General features: G+C 33.7%; 1 protein-coding gene and 1 long non-coding RNA gene across 3 annotated transcripts; one reads left to right on the forward strand and one right to left on the reverse strand.

The window, feature by feature from the left end:
- Positions 1-1,992: 1,992 nt before the first annotated feature.
- On the forward strand, positions 1,993-4,364 carry LOC146935524 (uncharacterized). The gene is made up of 2 exons (XR_015030267.1): positions 1,993-2,207; positions 3,930-4,364. It is a non-coding gene; the product is annotated as an uncharacterized LOC146935524 (long non-coding RNA).
- Positions 4,365-5,313: 949 nt separating this feature from the next.
- On the reverse strand, positions 5,314-11,907 carry LOC146935525 (WAT1-related protein At5g07050-like). 2 transcript variants are annotated; one of them, XM_085750699.1, is made up of 8 exons: positions 11,809-11,907; positions 11,476-11,593; positions 11,312-11,374; positions 11,085-11,201; positions 10,724-10,976; positions 9,886-10,047; positions 8,771-8,922; positions 5,314-5,773 (listed from the first exon to the last, which is right to left on the reverse strand). In XM_085750699.1, the coding sequence occupies exons 2-8, from the start codon at positions 11,589-11,591 to the stop codon at positions 5,521-5,523; spliced, it is 1,116 nt and encodes a 371-aa protein (XP_085606825.1). In that variant the 5' UTR covers positions 11,592-11,593; positions 11,809-11,907; the 3' UTR covers positions 5,314-5,520. The 2 variants fall into 2 exon arrangements, with proteins under 2 accessions (XP_085606825.1, XP_085606824.1); XM_085750698.1 differs by having other exon boundaries at positions 11,476-11,907.
- Between the last annotated feature and the right edge of the window lie 6,350 nt (positions 11,908-18,257).

Below are 18,257 nucleotides of genomic sequence, written 5' to 3' on the forward strand. Positions count from 1 at the left end.
AATTATGATTTGTTAAGATGCTAAGTGATAAATGTTCGATATGTTAATAATGTTAAATGCATTTGATGAATTATATGCTTAATTTATTGACTGTGAAATCTCACCCCTTCTGCTTGAAAATGTTGCCCTTCGTATGGGTAACTTGCAGGTATTAAAGACTAGGAGTGTTCGTGAGTGGACTCCTCACTTGTGTCTAGGTGCTCTGATACGTAACGGGATGGGCTTGCTTTCATATCTATTCCTTACGTGTCTTTTATGAACTTTTTATGAATAAGTATTGAACCAAATTATGAGATTTTCTAATAAGGCCTGCGTGCCAAGAGTTTATTCATGTTGAACTATTTTCCGCTGCGTAGTTTCAGATTTTATGACGTTGAACTTGAAGGATAATTATTATTATCTATTTTATGATTTTCAAAAAGTATGTGACATTTCGTTTATGATTTAAATACTCTGATTTTAAATGAAATTTTCAAGTTGGGAAAACGGGGTGTTACACTAATCACATTACTGTTTTCTTTTCTTTGAATTGCAGGGATTGGATATTCGACAACCTAAACAACAAATTTGCAGGAGCACACAAAAAAGATTGGCAGACCATTTTCATGGTGGCGTGTTAGTACTTATGGAAGTGGAGGAACCAAAGCATATTTGAAGAAGATTTTCAGCGTACCAACAATCCAACAAATGTTATTCTCAAGATGGCAATGGAGATTGATAGCTGCGAACAAATACATGTGACTGGGTGGTCTCATCAAAAGGATATTATTTTCATTGGGTGGAAATGGCCTCAGGATGGTTGGGTCCAGCTCAACTGTGATGGTGCGCATAAAAGCTCAATTAACCTTTCCGGATGTGGTGGCCTTCTTCGCGATAGCAATGACATTTGTTTGATCAGTTATGCTCGTAAAATTGGAGCTTGTGATGCGTTTCATGCAGAGATGTGGGCCATGTGTTTGGGTTTGGAGCTAGCTCGGAGACGGGGGATTACTCACCTTCAAGTTGAAAGTGATTCCAAGGCGTTGGTCGACATGATAACAGGAAATTGCAATATTAAAGGGAGTGCTCCTACCTTGATTCGGCGCATCCGGGAGTTTACAAACATGAATTGGCATGTTCAAATTAACCATACTTGGCGTGAAGGCAATAAAGCAGCTGATTGGTTAGCTAACTTCAGTTTAACTTTGAACGCTTTTGATTTCCATGTAATGGAGACTCCTCCGAGGGAGCTTCAAAATATTCTATTTGATGACAGATCCGGCACTTGCATGCCTCAGAATGTTCGCTTAGATATGTAATTTTCTTCATGGGCTTTTGCCGTCTTTTGTACAAAAAAAAAATTGATGTCTAATGAAATATGTAGTCATTACTATTGGAGTCTCATAGGCATAAACTAGTTATGTCGACATGATGATCAACATATGTGTGGCATTTCTAATGTTTATGAAGGCCCGTATGGTCTGAGTTAGTTATAAGCAAGCAGACTTAATTTGATTGTACACATACCTCTCTTGTCAAACTACCAAAAAAAGTACTTCATCTGAATCTCGTCTGAATATTTTAAATTTTTTTAAGTAAGATTACAAAGGTAAAATTAAAAAAACTAAATAAACAAATAATAAATTAGTAAAAATAAATCACAAAACTCGTAAGAAAAATGATATAAGATGAGTTTTTTGTCGTATTAACTTATAAACTATAGGGTTAATAGATCTTTACCCCTGTAATATAGGTCATTTCTGGTTTTTTCCCCTGTAATTTTTTTTTGATTTACCCTCTGTAAAAAAAAAATTGTTTTGATTTACCCCCTAATAGGCAAACAAAAACGAAAATTTCTTGAAAAAATAAAATAAAATTGATTTTTGTTTGACCTATTAGAGGGGTAAATCAAAACAATTTTTTTTTTACAAGGGGTAAATAAAAAAAAATTACAAAGAAACTATAAACTATAAGTTATATAAATCAAAATCACATTGCCAAAAGAGCCCCAAACTCCGTTTGCAAAAGATTTAAAATAAAATCATACTCTTATATAGGCTAGTTTCCCAACCGATGTAAAAGGTGTTTTATATTTTCAAATAGCACACAATTTTTCTCGTATTTTTCTTTGGTCATTCCTAAAGTCTTTCTCGTTACTGCGATCTTTCCTGTTCTCCGTCGCTGCTCCGTCCGTCGTCAGCCTTCTACGTGGAATTTCTTTACAGGAGGTTAGAATCTCTATTTTCCACTTTCAAATGCTGTTTCTGTTCTGGTTTTAAGGGCATTTTCAATTTCAGATCTTGATTTGTTACTTTTGTGCTGTTTAATTTTCTCAAGTTTATGTGGTGAATGAGAAAAAATGAAAATGATTATGCTCTTTGTTCTCATTGTTCTTTTATATACATATATTATATATAAGAAATAAAACAAGCTAAATTTGTCAAAGAATATTGACTCAAAAGAGTTGACTTATCTGTGAGGTCCTAGATCCAACTTGAGGACATTTTTAAGTGCTCTTTAAGCCTTGACTTGTCATGACCCTTGCTCTGATGAACCCGGAGCCCAACTCACGTAAACTTTTTGTATTAAAAAAGAGGTTACAAAATTTGATGGTATCATTTGGTTGCAACTTGCACACCAACTATTTGATGAATGGCCCTATTATATGTTCTCTCGTTTGTTATTGTTGCATTTGTTATCATTTTGTCATTGTTTGGATAAACAACTTAATCAAACACGTATATCATAATTCATATGAGACAGATTTGACAAATTTTTACATTGAGAGTCAACTGAGGATGTTGTGTTGGATGTGTGGTTAGATTAGACGACATAGAATTAGAAATGACAACATTGGAGAGAGTGTTGGGGTAACACCTACAGTAGAAAAAATGGTAGAAACTAGACTTATATGTAGACTCTATAGTAAAGAGAATAGATCAAATGGAGGATAATCAAATCACTAGAGGAAAGAAAGACCTAGAAAGACAATAAGATAAACTATTAAGAAAACTCCGGAGGTTAATAAATTGGATAGAAATCTCGTATAAGATAAAACACTACTTTGAAATAACTTATATATAAAAACTTATTTGATAAGCACTTATGTATATGCTATTTCTATAACATAAGATAAAATAAAGTCAAGTTGTTTTTATATAAATTATAAATTGTTTTCATAAGCTATTTGAGGGAGCTTATAGACAATAGACATGCTATAAACTATTTTGATAAGCTCTTTCACATAGTCTCACAAGTGTTTATGCTAATACGTAAGCTTAAATAAGCCAAACGAAATAGGCCATTTATCTATTGGGAGAAAGAACCTTGACTTACATGGAATTCTATGTATTGTCAATAATTGATCATAAGGGAAATTGTGTGTGCATTAAGAACCAAAGTAATTTGTCATTTAAAATATATCACACAACTGCAGGAGAATTTGGCAAACGTAATATTATTAGTGTCACTGGGGAAGTAAGGGATCATGAATCAAGGTGCATATTTTGAAATTTGGTAAGCATAATATTTTTAAAGTGTCATTGGAAAAAAAAGGGATCAAGAATCAAGGTGAATATTTTGCTACACAGAGGCATAAAAACCAGTCTTTCGTATAATTGATTACTTGACTTTGTTGATTATAATGGTCGTATCGCTTAAGTTTCTTAGCAAGGGGCATACTGTATGGTCTTAAGCAGAAAAATCAGTGTTTGATATAGGAAATAATCACCTGAGTTCATATCTGGTGAAATGAACATGATTACAGCTTCGGTTCCTTCTCTAATAACAATTAAAACTGGTCTCATACTAATGTCTTGATGAGTCTGAGATGTTTCTTTTTTTTGAATCAAGTCTGAGATGTTTCTATATATTGTTTTAGTTATATTTGACTGAAGCCTTAGTTTCCCGTTTGAGAGTCAATAATCCGTGTATATTTTCTTGTAATGTAGTTATGGATCGTAGTTGGATGAAAGCTAGCCGCTTAAGCGATGAGTATGATAATGGAGTGACAGATTTTCTACAATTTGCTGAAAGAAACCTTCCTAATAGTAACGGAATGTATCCTTGTCCTTGTGTTAAATGTGGGAATCGTAGTCCAGAGCAAACACCTGAAGAAATACGGAACCATCTTATATGTGAAGGGATTTCTCAAAATTATACAACATGGATTTGGCATGGTGAATCGTGGAACAAGCAGAGTGTATCCCACGTTAAGAAATGATAGTAGAGATGTAAACTTTTGAGCTGTAACTTAATGCCAACATGTTTTGGGAATGTTATGTACTTCTGTCCATGCTTTTGGTTTGGAGATATTTTGACGTACTTTTTGGAACATATGTATATGACAGATATGCATGACAGATCTTATATTGCCTTTGTCATTACCATGTCGACTTGCTATTGCCAATTTGGATATATGTGTGACATTTTTGGTATTGCCTTTGGAGTTACTCCCTTAATGCATTATCTGATAAATGACCATGACATATTGTTGAAGAATTAGGCATGCTGATGATCCAATCATTCATGCAATCAATTTTAGATTCAATCAAGTATTGTGTATGCCATCATCCATTTTTATGGTGCAATTGATTCTGTGAAAGTCTGTAATGAACAAGTATGTCTTTATGATCCTTAACCCACTGCTCAGTATTTGCAAGGTATTCTCTCTTGTGATTCAACAAGTGATATAAATGAACACTACATTAATTGTTGACTAATGATGTTTTAGTTGCACTACTTATCTCAAATTCCATTTAGGGAACTTTTAGGGTTAAATGGTTGAAGTGGACGATTTCAAAGGTTGATCTTCAGCATGTTTTTGAAACAGCTTAGAGGCAATATAAGAGGTACTTCAATGCAAGTGTGTTTTTGTTTTGCGGTGATAAAAATTGATTTTTAATAAACTGATTTTGTAAAATTGATTTTAGTTAAAAATGAATTGATATAAAGTAATTAATGTTTGGATATATTCACCTAATCGTGAGTTGATCATTAATTTGAATGTAAAAAGTTATTTTGAGTCAAAACTACAAATGTTATTTTTATCAATTAGAAAAAATTAACATAAGCTTGAATTATTATTAGACAAATGTTATTATTATCAAGGTTAAACTTGCTTCCATGCTTCTCCCACTCCTTTAAATCCTCCACCAAGGTGCATAGTGATTATGCTATATATATCTCCTTGTTAGATTACTTTATTTCACTACCATAAGATCCAATATATCTCATTCACTATACAATAATCAACTAATTACCCAAAATATTGTCAAGCCTATGGATAAAGCAAATTCAAATGTTTAAATAGGGTACCAAGAAACTCTTGCACAATTCACCAACGAAAAATGTTTAAATAGGGTAACAAGAAACTCTTGCACAATTCACCAACGAAAATTTCATCTTTTTGTCCAATTTGTAGTTCACAAATTCAAACATTTCATATTGTTTATGCTTTTGGTTAGCTTATTTTTTTTATTTTATCAAAGCACTAAAATATAAAAGACAGGAAATGTCTGAACCAATACAAGTACAACAGAGTTACAAAGTTATGTTATAATTAATAATAACTAGAGAAATGTTTGATTCTATTTTCTGATCTGATTTTGCTTCACTAAGTTGATCAATTGATTCACAAAGTGTCCCCATATTTCCATTTACTCGAGCACCCTTTGTAGGCAAGGGTATATCATCTGGCGCCACTTTATTTGCCACTTTATTTTCCACTAGTTCTTTGTGCTTTCCCCACAAAACAGAGTATAAGCCTAGGACAACTAAGATGGAACCAATAACACTGCATTCACAAGTCCAAAAACCAATTTATCATGTTAGATTGAAGAGTTGAGAAAACAAAGACAGAAAACGAACTAAATACTTGTCTTCTTTCAATTCTCACAAAAATAAATAAATTAATAAGATTAATAATTATAATTGTAATTTGTGTTTTATTTATCAAACTATAATGATTTGATTTTTTTAATTAAATTTTATCGTGTAAAGAAACTTATCTGAGAATATGTCACCCTACTATTGTATGTCAGAAGAGAGGAGCATCTTATCACATACAAGAGTGCGGTGACATGTTCTCAGATAGATTTATTTTTTATTAGAAAGTTTGATAGGAAGATTTGTTTGGACTATAGAGTCATACTTGGAGAGAGCTTAACTACTCATCATATAGTATTTGTTATGGATGTAAGGTTTAAGGTTAGAGCGAAGAAAAGAAGCCACGGCGGATCTCCGCGAATCAAGTGATGACATTTTAAGGGTGAAAATTAAAGGATTTTCCAACTCAAGATTTTAAACATGGGTTTCAGGAAACCACAAGGAAGCACAAATAATATGTGGGACAAGACAACACATGAGATTAAAAAAGTAGCAAAAGAGACGGGACAATCAAGAGGATTTGGACATAGGGGTAAAGAATTTTGGTTGAGGAATGACAGTGTTCAGAGTAAAGTTCGAATTAGAAGGGAATGTTTAGAAATTGGTCTAGGTGTAAGAATGTCAAAACTTGGACAAAACATAAGATAGATAAGAATGAAATCAAGAAGGGGGTGAGCGAAGCAAGAACTCGAGATTTTGACGAATTATATCAATCTTTAGGTACCAAGCAGAGATATAAATGTATATATAAGCTTGCTAAGGGACGGGAAAGAAAGACAAGAGACCTGGATCATGTGAAGTGTATTAAAGATGAAAAGAGTAAAGTTTTGATTCATGAAAGATATCTAAATGATAGATTGAAGAGGTATTTCTACAACTTGTTTAATGAAGGATACACGATCTTCCCAGACTCCGACATGCTAGACATCAAATAGGAAAATTGAAATTATTACTATTATCATCGGATTCAAGAACACGAGGTATGATAGGCGTTAAAAAGGATGAGTAATGGCAATGCAGTTGAGCTAGACAACATACCTGTTGAAGTATGGAAAAGTATTGGAAATAGAGGAACTGCGTGGCTCACCGAACTTTTTAACGAGATTATGAGGACAAAGAAAATATCGGATGAATGGAGAAGAAGCACTTTAATTCTGATCTATAAGAACAAGAGGGATATACAAAATTGTGCAAATTATAGGACAATTAAACTTATGATTCGTACCATGAAGTTATGGGAAAAGGTGATTGAACGAAAACTAAGAAAATAGACTCAAGTTACTGATAATTAATTTAGTTGTATGCTTGTGAGATCGACTATGGAAGCGATCTACTTACTTGGACGTGTGATGGAGCGATATCAGACGGATAAAAAAAAACTTGCACTTAGTTTTCATTGATGTGAAGGTATATGATAGAGTGCCTAAAAAGATTATGTGGAAACCCTAGAGAAGAAAAATATTAGGATTGCTTATATTGGATCTATCAGGAATATGTACGAAGGAACTTTAAATAATTAAATAAGATGTATTTTTTAAATAATTAGATGATGTATAATAAGATCTTCTTTTGAAATCTTTCTCAAAATAATTGTTAATTTAAAATACCAACACAGTCTTCTTAAAAAAATACCAACACAATGTTTATTTATTTTCTCATTAATTTACCCTTATTTACTGAATTTCATTTTACTTAACAACTACACTAACTACTTCCCTCCTTAAAAACAACATACAATCCAAAAATGATCGTTACAATGAGACGGATAGAGTATAACTTTTATTCCGTCCTATACTCTAGTTATTTTAGCAAGAAATATTATTCCTTTTTTTTGTCAAATAATTTAGTGGTTAGAAATTCACATTTAAGATGAATAAATGGAGTGTTTGGGATTCAAACTCCGATCAATATATATTATGTATTATCCCTGCCAACTTAGTTATGCTCACAAAGACAATTAATTATTCCATTTCATATGTCATATTATAACATATACGACGCATTAGCTATTTTTTTTTTATTATTAGTTACTCATTATAAATTTTTGTAATTAATATGAAGGTAGCTAATTTTGCAAGCAATATTTTTCATGAAACCTAGTGTTAGCATATCCCTAAAAATCCTTCACAAAAAAAAAAAAAACATATCCCTAAAAAAATTGTGCCCATCCTCATAGCCGCCCCGTCTAACGCACAAACTAAAACTCTCTTTAAAGTTACTTTTTCACTGCAAGATGATAACTAATTTTTTTTTTTTTTTGAGGTTTAAACCCCGTATCTTACATGTATTATGCATTGTTCCTATCAACTGAGTTAAACTTACGAAAACGAGAATTAGTATATCACAAGAAGTTTTTATTGTTAATAAAATTATTTCTTTATTTTAAAAAAAAATTATGTACGCCTTTCAACTACCCTTTATAATATTTTCATCATTATAATAAAAAGAATGCCTATTAAAAAAAAAACATCTCATAGAGTGTGATATTTTTTTTCTGATAGCCTAGTGGTTGTAATTCACCTTTTTGTTTGGGGTTCGAACCTCAATCCCTGCATATAATAATGTATGTACCTGCCAACTGAGCTATGCTCACGGAGAGAGTGTGATTTTTTAAGTTCTGATGAAATGTGCTGTATTATTTGTCAAAATAAAACATTTCAATAAATATCTTTTGACAGGTGTTAAACTATTTTAAGATTCATAAAAAAATGTAGTTAGTCTAAGATTTTAAAATATTATATATTTTTTCAATTATCTTACCCCTCTGATTAATTAGACTTTTTTTATCCCTATTTTCGTGATTAATTAGACTTTTTTTTATTAATAATTTAATATCAAGTTTATAATTCTGTAAAATTGAGTAGCTATATGTTGAGGAAGGGAGGCATTGACCTAGAAATTATACCTTCCAAGAAAAATCTGCTCTGCAAGGATAAAGGATCCCATGATGGCTACAATGATCATCATCAAAGGGCTAAATGACGATGCAAAAACAGGCCCTTTCTTTTTTATTACCAATCCTTGAATGTAGTATGATATACTTGATGCAACAATCCCCTGATACCATTTTTTTTCAAAATAAAAATAAGACAATCAATATATTCACTAATAAATTTTTTTTTTATCCAACTTGTATCCTAAGTACACATGTTAAGCAACCCTAAAATAAAAATATTTTTTTAACATTTGTGCATTCAATTAATTAAAAATTAAAGAAATTAAATTCAATGCACGAATTTCACAATAACTTCTGTCTTAAGGTAGGTTAGCATCTTCCTTTTTATTTATTTATTGCTGATACTAGCTACTATAATTTTTTTTGCCAATGCTACTATAACATTTTTGGTAGTGAATGCTACTATAACATTTATTAAAACCAAAAAGGAATCATAATCATATTATAAAAACAAAAATCAACTGGTAGCCATCTACAAGTAAAGGAATAATATCAGAGTATTAATTAAGTTAACAATTTGCAACTCTTGTCCCTTCAAGAAAAAAATAATTCGCAACTCTTGTGCAGGACAGAAATATTAATGCTTAAAAATACAACCAATAAAGATATAAATAACATCAAAATAGGTTTTGTAAGATTTTTTTTTAAGTAGTCTAATAACTATACATTCAACAATAAGGTGAATAAATGGAGAATCCAATGTTTGAACTTCGACCATGCATATTATATGCAATGTCTCTATCAATTGAACTATGCTCGTAGGAACGTTTTTATGAGAAATTTATTGTATCATTTTAATTTAATTTTTTTAGCAAAGCATTTTAACTTAAAATATCATAAGATTTTAAATGAGTAATTATGTGCCCTTAGAGTGTGTTTTTGTGCAAAAATTAGCTTTCAGTGAAATGAAAGAACTTAAATCTTCTTATATTCAAGAGTTGACATATTTTTTATGTCTCTAATGAAATTGAGGGGAGCAATAGACACAACTATTTTAAACTAAACACTATTTAAATGACAAAACTATATTCTAAATGGAGAATGCCAACTATATTATTTCTTACGGCATAGGCTGCAGCTAGTAAATTCATATCCCAACCAATTGTCCACACAGAAGCATTGTGTTCCATAACCAAAGTGGTCACAAAAGATAGAATCGTGCCAAAGAAACATATAAGTGATGTGAGTGTTAGTTGATGATTCTTGTATGTTTCTATAGCTTTAGCCTGCCCAATAACATGAAAGAAAAAAAAAACAAAATTAATTAACTTTGAAACTTTAAAAAATGATAAAATTAACATGATCACAAAAGAGAAGAATCACGCAATTAACCAATTTAGACTATTGATTAAGATCAAACAACTCACACTTCAACTTTATGTTCTCATTTTACAAAAGTTGAAATGTGAGCCGTATAAGCTAATGATTCAAAACATGTACGAGTATATTAAAAGCATGATTTCATGGAAAATTCGTTAATTAGTGACAAATTTAATGATCATGTCGATTTAGGCGACCAAATTTTGTAATATGTTGTTAAATCAATCTCTAAATGAACTTGCGAAGATTTAGAGATTGATTTGTAATTATTTTTAAAGGAATTAGTGACAAATTTAGTGATTGTATTATTTCAGTCTTCATTGTGATTGATTTAGCGACTAATTTTTCTAATATATGTTGTTAAATCGTTTTCTAAATTCTTGTAAAAAAATCGATTTCTAAATGAGTTTGCGACAATTTAGAGATTGATGTGTAAAAGTCGCTAGTACACTAGGAGTTAAAGCTAGCGACCGATTAAGTGACTAATTTGCTATTTTTCCGGTCTCCAAATTTTTCACTATATATGAATATTTTTGTAGTAATATGGATCCAATATTTTTATCAATTATCATGAGGCCTTACTTGTAAAACAAAGAGGGATGCCCATGCAATGGTAGAAATGATTAGTAAAATTGAACCTAAAAACCAATTATTCTTGCTTGAGGATCTTGTGATGTTTTTTGCATTGCTTTTACTATGAGATATATGTCCAGTCCACAATAACTCCACAATAGGTCCTTTGTACAAGGTCATCAACATTGCCCCAGCCACAGTTAAAATGGTTCCAATCACCTTTGCTTGGCATCTTAACTTCTTCATGTTGACTGTTTCCATCCTTTTTTCATATAATGAATCCATTTATAAATAATTAATAAATAAATTAAGAATAACTTTTTATTAGGCATTTGATATATATAGGTTGAATTAGTAATTACTTATTTACCGGCATAAAACGGCCATTGCAAAAGTCATTGCTGGAAGAATATTGGTCATTGCACATGAGAAGGTTGGAGATGTTAATTTCAACCCAGCATAGTATAAGTTTTGATCTATCACCGGCCTGTTTAGATTATTAATTTCAATTAATGTATGCAACATTTTCCTATATGGATCTAATGTGCTATAAGATATGTATATATTAAAACCAGTGCATTAAAATAGGGAGCTAACCCAAGCAAAGCTAGGAGTAAAATTTGAATGAAAATGGGAAATGTAATCTTTGGTTGAGCCTTCCTGGAAAAATGAAACCAATTTATTAGCATCTATTTGTAGAGAATTTCAAAAACTAAAAATGTTCATGATGAATTCTTTATTTACTTTTTTGTTATACAAACCTTTCAAAGATAATGGCGAATGGAGCTATAGCAACGGTTGCAAAAGCGTGGCGATAAACAACAAGGACATAATGACTCATTCCTCCATTGAGAGAAAGCTTGCTTATAATAATCATGCCTGCATAGCCAAATTGTAAAAGGATCATAGCAAAGTAGGGCTTAGAGTTCTTAAGGTAGATTGCACAAGATCTAAGATTTTCAGTGCCCATTTCATAAATTAGAGAGAAATAATCACGATAGATAGGCTTTAAAAAAAGGGTTTATTATATATCAAATATTTGAGAAGTAAAGAAAGGATATATTTGAACCAAAAAAATAAAAAAGAAAGGATACTAGGGGAAGAAAACTTGAGCAAGGTTTGTGTAATTTCTTCCAAAGTAATACAATGGGAAGGCTCTTATTTTTTAAACAATATGAAATTTTTTTTGCTTCTCAATATGGAATTATATTTTATATATCCACGTCATTTATACTGTTTAGAGTCTAACAATCCCTATGTCTCTCTCTTCCTAAAAAAAAAAATCTACGTCTCCCTCATTGGTCATGAGATAAAAAAAATAGGTCAGCGCAAACGAACATTCTGAAGCTTCAAAATATAGGAGAATTCCATTTCTTGGTACTACTTAGTAGATTCCACATATATTGTCAAAAAATGTACCATATAGACACATTACTTATATATAATTTTTAGGAGTTTCAACCAGGGTGGCCCTGAGGGTGGGCGGGAGAGGCAGCAGTCCAATGCATTAATTCTCTATGATTAATTCTATTAAAAATAATGAATATTTTGTAGTAAAAAAATACAAGAAGAAAACTATTGGAATAATTGAAAGTGCACAATTTTAATGTTTCGCCTAGGGCACCAAAAATCTTAGGGTCAGTCCTGGTTTCACCACTCATAGAATTAGGGGTTGGGAATTTTATGGTAGGACAGAGAACCCTAAAAGTTGCGTCAAGCAAAGTGGCCAAACATGAGAAAACGTGTTCTAACAATCAACATGTTTTTATATCATTTGTTTTTGACACTTTTGGCTTCCTAGCACCAGAGGTGATTGACCCTCTACATAGAGTTCAAAGGGTCATGCCCAAGGCCTAGTGGCACAGCTTGTTGCCCGCTTGTCTTCTATTCATGTGTAATTAATCCTTGATTACTTATATATAATTTTTTTATAGTAATATTTAATAATCACTCAATCTTTTCAATCTAACACCTCACACAAATTTTTTAAACGAGATCCATTAATACTTTTTTAATGAGACCCATTAATAAGTCTACATCATAATATTTAATTATTTTATTAATATTAAAATATTGTTGGATCTGTAAAAGGAGGGTGCTTATGTGAGTCACTCTTCTCAATAAGTACCATTTTGATTTTCTCCACAATGGAGGTACCTATGAGGTACCAAGACTTATAGAGATAAATCGCCCTCATTGTGGATAGTCTAAAGGCACCTTTTAGGTGTTTATTCGGTTAAAAGTGCATATCGTGTTTGTGTAGATGTGGTGATTATAGAGATGAATGGAAAGTAGGAGGTGATTGGAATAAGCTGTGGTCTCTACGGATTCCTCCAATGGTTAAGCATTTTATGTGGCGCCTTGGAAGGAATTGTCTACCGAATAGACAAAGACTGAATTGTAAAGGAGTGGATTGTACCTCAAATTGTGTAATTTGTCAATTTTATACAGAGTATAATTGGTACCTATTTCTTGATTGTGCAGATTGTATAACATGTTGGAGGAAAGTAAATTTTTGGCCTTTGTTGGAAGAATTGATGGATGGGGCTGAAAGCTTTGGTGATGTTTTCACTCGCATGTGGCAGAGATTTTTAGTGAAACAATTGGTGAGTTTTTCTATGACTTCTTGGAGTTTATGGAAAAGACGAAATTTGCAATTGTGGGAAAACAAAATTGAATCGCCCGATCAGATTTTGCAGCGTGCACAAGCAGTGCTTAACGCTTGGGAATGTGCTAGACGAGTACATCATACTCACACCATGACTCAGCAACAGATACATGCCGCAGTTTGGCAACCTCCCAGGGCTGGTTTGTTAAAATGCAATGTTGACGCAACAATTTCCACCGCTGATCGGACAATTAGTATGGGAGCGGTCTTAAGAGATAGTGAAGGACGGTTTGTACAGGCTATGATAGATGTCTTAAAAGCTTCTATGTCTCTGGCGGAGAGTGAAGCTTGGGAGATGCATCAAGGTCTCAAGTGGATTGATAAATGCCAAGAAGTGTTAATTTCATGTTGTATTTTATGCACTTTTTGTTACTTGTTTTGCAAGCTATTGAAGGAAAAGCCGAGAAATAAGTGTGAAATACCTTATTACGCTTTATATATCTTACTCTATCCTTTTATGCAGGAATTTACCCCAAGACACTGAGCAAAGACCAAAAATCATGAAAAAGTGCAAATGGCAGAAGCTGATCCTTGAGGAAGTGTGTGCTCGCAACTGCGAGCTCATTTACTCGCAACTGCGAGTAAGGGCGGTTTGACCAGATACGCCAATAGCGTATCTCTCTGTAGACCTTTGTATTTTCTCAACTCGCAAATGCGAGTAGTGTAGCTCGCAGCTGCGAGCTCAGGCAGAGCAGACCTTTATAAATAGACCACTTGCTATTCTTGGGGGATCATCATCATATTATCTAGGGTTTTTGGTTTTTCTCTTAGTTTTCACTTGTAATATCTTAGAGAGAAAATAGGGTAGATCATATAGAGTGAGAGTGATTTTGGAAGTTGGATCTTTCTTCCTTTGTTGAGACATCACAAGGTGTAATGAATCCTTCCTTTTCAATCCATCCTTGCAAGGCTTCCATGATGATGTGTAGCTAAATACCCTTTGTTGGGATGAGAGGTATTTGATTCTTGCTAACATGTAATCTTTTGATCTTGCAAAATATGGTTCTAGCAATTTATATTCAATATTGTTGTTGTTCTTGTTGTTAATGCTTTCAATGAGATTCAAGATGATTTGGACACAAACTCTTGAATCTAGGCCTAGAGTAGCAATATATCTTAGGTTAACTTACTTGACATCTTTGTTAATCTTTGATAATCACCATAATCAAGAGTTTAATGCTTTCGGATACTTAATCAGGCTGGACACGGTCGATTAAGTTATCCGATCGACTTTGTTATCGTTTAAGGGATTTGGACACGAATGTTTAAACGATACCTTAGAGTTAATTATATCGCTTTGGACACGAAGGATAGTTTAGAATTGATTGTGATAATATTGTTTATAAAGCTAGAATTCGTATCGATCATTAGGTTACGCGTGACGCTTGGTTAAGGAACTCTATTCCTAACAAGTTTCAATCCTTATTTATCTGAACTTTTACTTTTGCAATTTAGTTTAGCTAGTTACATTTCAAACAAACAAGTACTCTTAATACTTGGAATGATAATTGATGTTAAACTGTCCTTGATAACGCACTATTCCCTGTGGAGACGATACACAAATACTTATCTTGTTTGATGCAAAACTACTTCATCAAAATGGCGCCGTTGCCGGGGAATGGTGTTTAGTTATCATAGATAGAACGATTGATTTATCATTTTAAACATTCGTACATAATTCGTAAATATTTTTCTTTCTTTGATAGTTGTTTGCACTAACCCCTTGTTGATAAACAAAGAAAAGTTTCTTGTTAGTTGTTTCCGTATTAGGATCATCACCTAGCCACAATCATGGCTGATCATGGTTATAACAACTTCTACACTCCATTCGAGTTTGAATCATATCAACAGTATCAACAAAATGCTTATGAAGATGAAAGATATTCGGTGATAGAAAATACTTTGAATGTCTTCATGCAACAATCCATGATAAACATGCAAGATACCAACCAAAGATTGAAGAATTTATCGCTTCAAATTGGGTTGATTCAAGCACAAATCATGGATAACCAAGCCAACAATCAATCCACTCTTGGAGAACAAGAAAATAATCCAAATATGTTTGAGTGAGTCGGAGAGATTGTTGAAGAAGTTGTTGTTCAAAATGAGGAAGTTACAACATTAGAATGTGGTGCATCACATGAAATAGAACTTCCTCAAGAAAGGTCACTTAGTGAAGATGCCAACATTGTTGATATTGAAGAAGTAATGGTGGTAGAGAAAAAGGAACGGTTACTAATCAAGGAAGATTTAATGAAAGCAAGAGGGAAGAAAGTGAACAAGGTAGAAATTGATCGGGTAATTGATGAAATTTGCACCTTGTTCAATAAACCAAAGCTAGGGAGGTCATGGACTCCAAGTCATTTGTTCCTAAAGTTCATGGAATTCCTACCAAAACGTAGGGTTTCGAAAGATGATGTGCTATCCGTCTCATTTTGGCCACCCTAACGAAAAAGGCGTCGAGCTAATGACGTTAAACAAGCGCTTGTTGGGAGGCAACCCAATTTTGTAAGTCTATTTATTGTTTTAATGCATAATTAGATATTAGAGTCATGTGCATGCATCAAAACATCCAAAAACAAAAGCCAAACAGAGAGCAGAATTCTGAACTATAATTACTCGCAACTGCGAGTAAAACAGCTCGCAACTGCGAGCAGAGTGGATTTTGACTACGTTGACCACCAATTAACTCGCAACTGCGAGTAAAGCTGCTCGCATCTGCGAGTAGCAGCAGTTTTGGGCAGTTACGAAACCCAAGGCCACCAACTCCCATTAACTCTCATTAATCACCCATTACCAACATTTTTATCTCATTTTCGGTTTTGTGTCTCTCTCATTCAAAAATTCCAAAAATTTTCTCCCTTACTTTGTTGAACCAACGTGAAACACAAACCCTAAAGCTTCATTCAAACCAAAGCAAGTCAAATCATTCTTTTTATTCTTTCTGCACTTGCATCTCAATTAATTCAGGTGTGTAACTCATTTTATTCACTGCTTTTAAGGTTTCTGATTTAATTTCATTGATTGCATGTGAAACTCTAGGGTAGAGGACAGATTTTTGGTAGTAGATCTAAACTCATAATGCTTGAGATGATTCTGAATCAGTTTGTCTTTGTAAAGTCAAGAACACCAAACTTTTGAAATAACCCTAACTTGTGAAATTTGAAAATAAAAATGGGTTTTTGTGAAAATAAGAAAAATTTCAAATTACAAAGCAGAGGAATGTTTCAGTTCATCTCTAAATCTTTACCAAGGTCGAAATAGCTGTGTCTAGGTTTAGGAAGCACTGAATTTTGAAAAACTTTTGAAAAGGGTTGCGTTTTGAAATTTACTGGGTAACTCGCAACTGCGAGTGAATTAACTCGCATCTGCGAGTGCCAGCCTAAACTCGCAACTGCGAGTGCATCTGCTCGCAACTGCGAGTTGCAGCAGAACCTGCTGCATGTTTCTGTGATTTTCAACTGTTTGAACCTGCATTTGTTTTATATTGTTCCATTCTGGTTTTAATTGTATATTCTATTTTGTATGGTATTTTTCTGGTTGTTTTGCAGGGATGGCACCAAAAAGAGTTAACACGGGTAAACGAAAGGAAGGCGAGTCATCCGTAGCTCAACCCCCACCCCAAAACCAGTCCTATGATAGGGAGAAATTTAGGTCTAGGTACCACCAGAATAGGTACAATGCCTTGCTCAAACAGTCCTTGTGGATGGAGAGGGTATTTCAAATCAAACCCGTTGGACCATATGGCAACTTTCACCAACTTTTCCTTGAACAAGGATGGACCAGGCTCCTAAACCCAATAACCAAAATCAATGCAGAATTGGTGAGAGAATTTTATGCCAATGCCCTACCCGAAAACCCACAAACCGACCCATTCACCTTTGAAACCTTTGTGAGAGGTCGGACAATCCGGTTTGATCGTGATGCCATAAACACATACTTAGGAAACCCATTCGATCTGAATGTTGAGGCTGAGGATGGGATAGATAACTTCCACAACAAACAGAACTTAGGTCACTTTCTCCTTGAGGACACCTATGAAGAGATAAAAAGGTTCATTATGTTAGAGGGGGAAAGCTATGATAAAAGTGAGGCAGGGAGAGAGCATATAGCCCAATACAAACTTATGACAAAACCGGCCAAACTTATCTTTCGGTTCATCCTCCACAATGTCAAGCCCAACAGCCATATGGCTTATTGTACTATTGATGTGTGTCCCCTAATTTATTACATTCTCAAGGGCATTAAGGTGGACATTGCCCGAACTATTCCTTGGGAACTTAAGTTGGTTGTGCTTCAAGGTAAAGGTGAACCAAAAACCCGTCTCTCTTTTCCCGGTTTAATCATGGGCCTGATCAAAGACACCCACATGCGAATGCCTTCTGATTATCATGAAATAATCAAAAACCCCATTGATGATGCCTTCATTACTCGTTACATCATGGGTGAATCTAAGAAGGATAAGGGTAAGCAAGCTTCATCTTCTAGGGCACCTCCCTCACACTCCGAGCAGCCCTCTGCTGATTTTGACTTTGCCAGCTTTGCTCAGTGGCAACATCAGAGCAACATGCACACTTGGAAGATGCTGGAAGCCACCAACTGAGCAAATATGTACTTCCAGTAGTCTCAGTATCTGATGTAGCAGCAGTCCGGGTACCCTCCAGAGATCATGGACCAGTTTATGACCCCTCCTGCTTTTCAGAGTTTTGTGAATTGGCCTGAGGGCATGCCAGGTCCCTATGGAGGGGGTAGTTTCTTTACAGGTCAGGAGGATGCAAACATGGAGGAGGATGTTGGTGATGATGGTAATGAGCAGGATGATCCAGAGCTGGTCCACAGTGCTACTTCAACCCATCATGGGTCGAATGATGATGA

Source organism: Medicago sativa, chromosome 3 (genome assembly GCF_051527215.1).
Source record: "Medicago sativa cultivar Bolivia chromosome 3, Bolivia_mono, whole genome shotgun sequence".
Taxonomy (NCBI): Eukaryota; Viridiplantae; Streptophyta; class Magnoliopsida; order Fabales; family Fabaceae; genus Medicago; species Medicago sativa.

What these genes read in the sequence shown, in the direction of transcription:
- LOC146935525 (XM_085750698.1), bottom strand. Translation starts at nt 11,684, where the DNA reads ATGGGCACTGAAAATCTTAGATCTTGTGCAATCTACCTTAAGAACTCT. An exon ending in TACTAGCTGCAGCCTATGCC is followed by an intron (nt 8,923 to 9,885) that starts GTAAGAAATAAT and finishes AAATGGTATCAG; the next exon opens with GGGATTGTTGCATCAAGTAT. An exon ending in GAGCAGATTTTTCTTGGAAG is followed by an intron (nt 5,774 to 8,770) that starts GTATAATTTCTA and finishes TTGTGAATGCAG; the next exon opens with TGTTATTGGTTCCATCTTAG.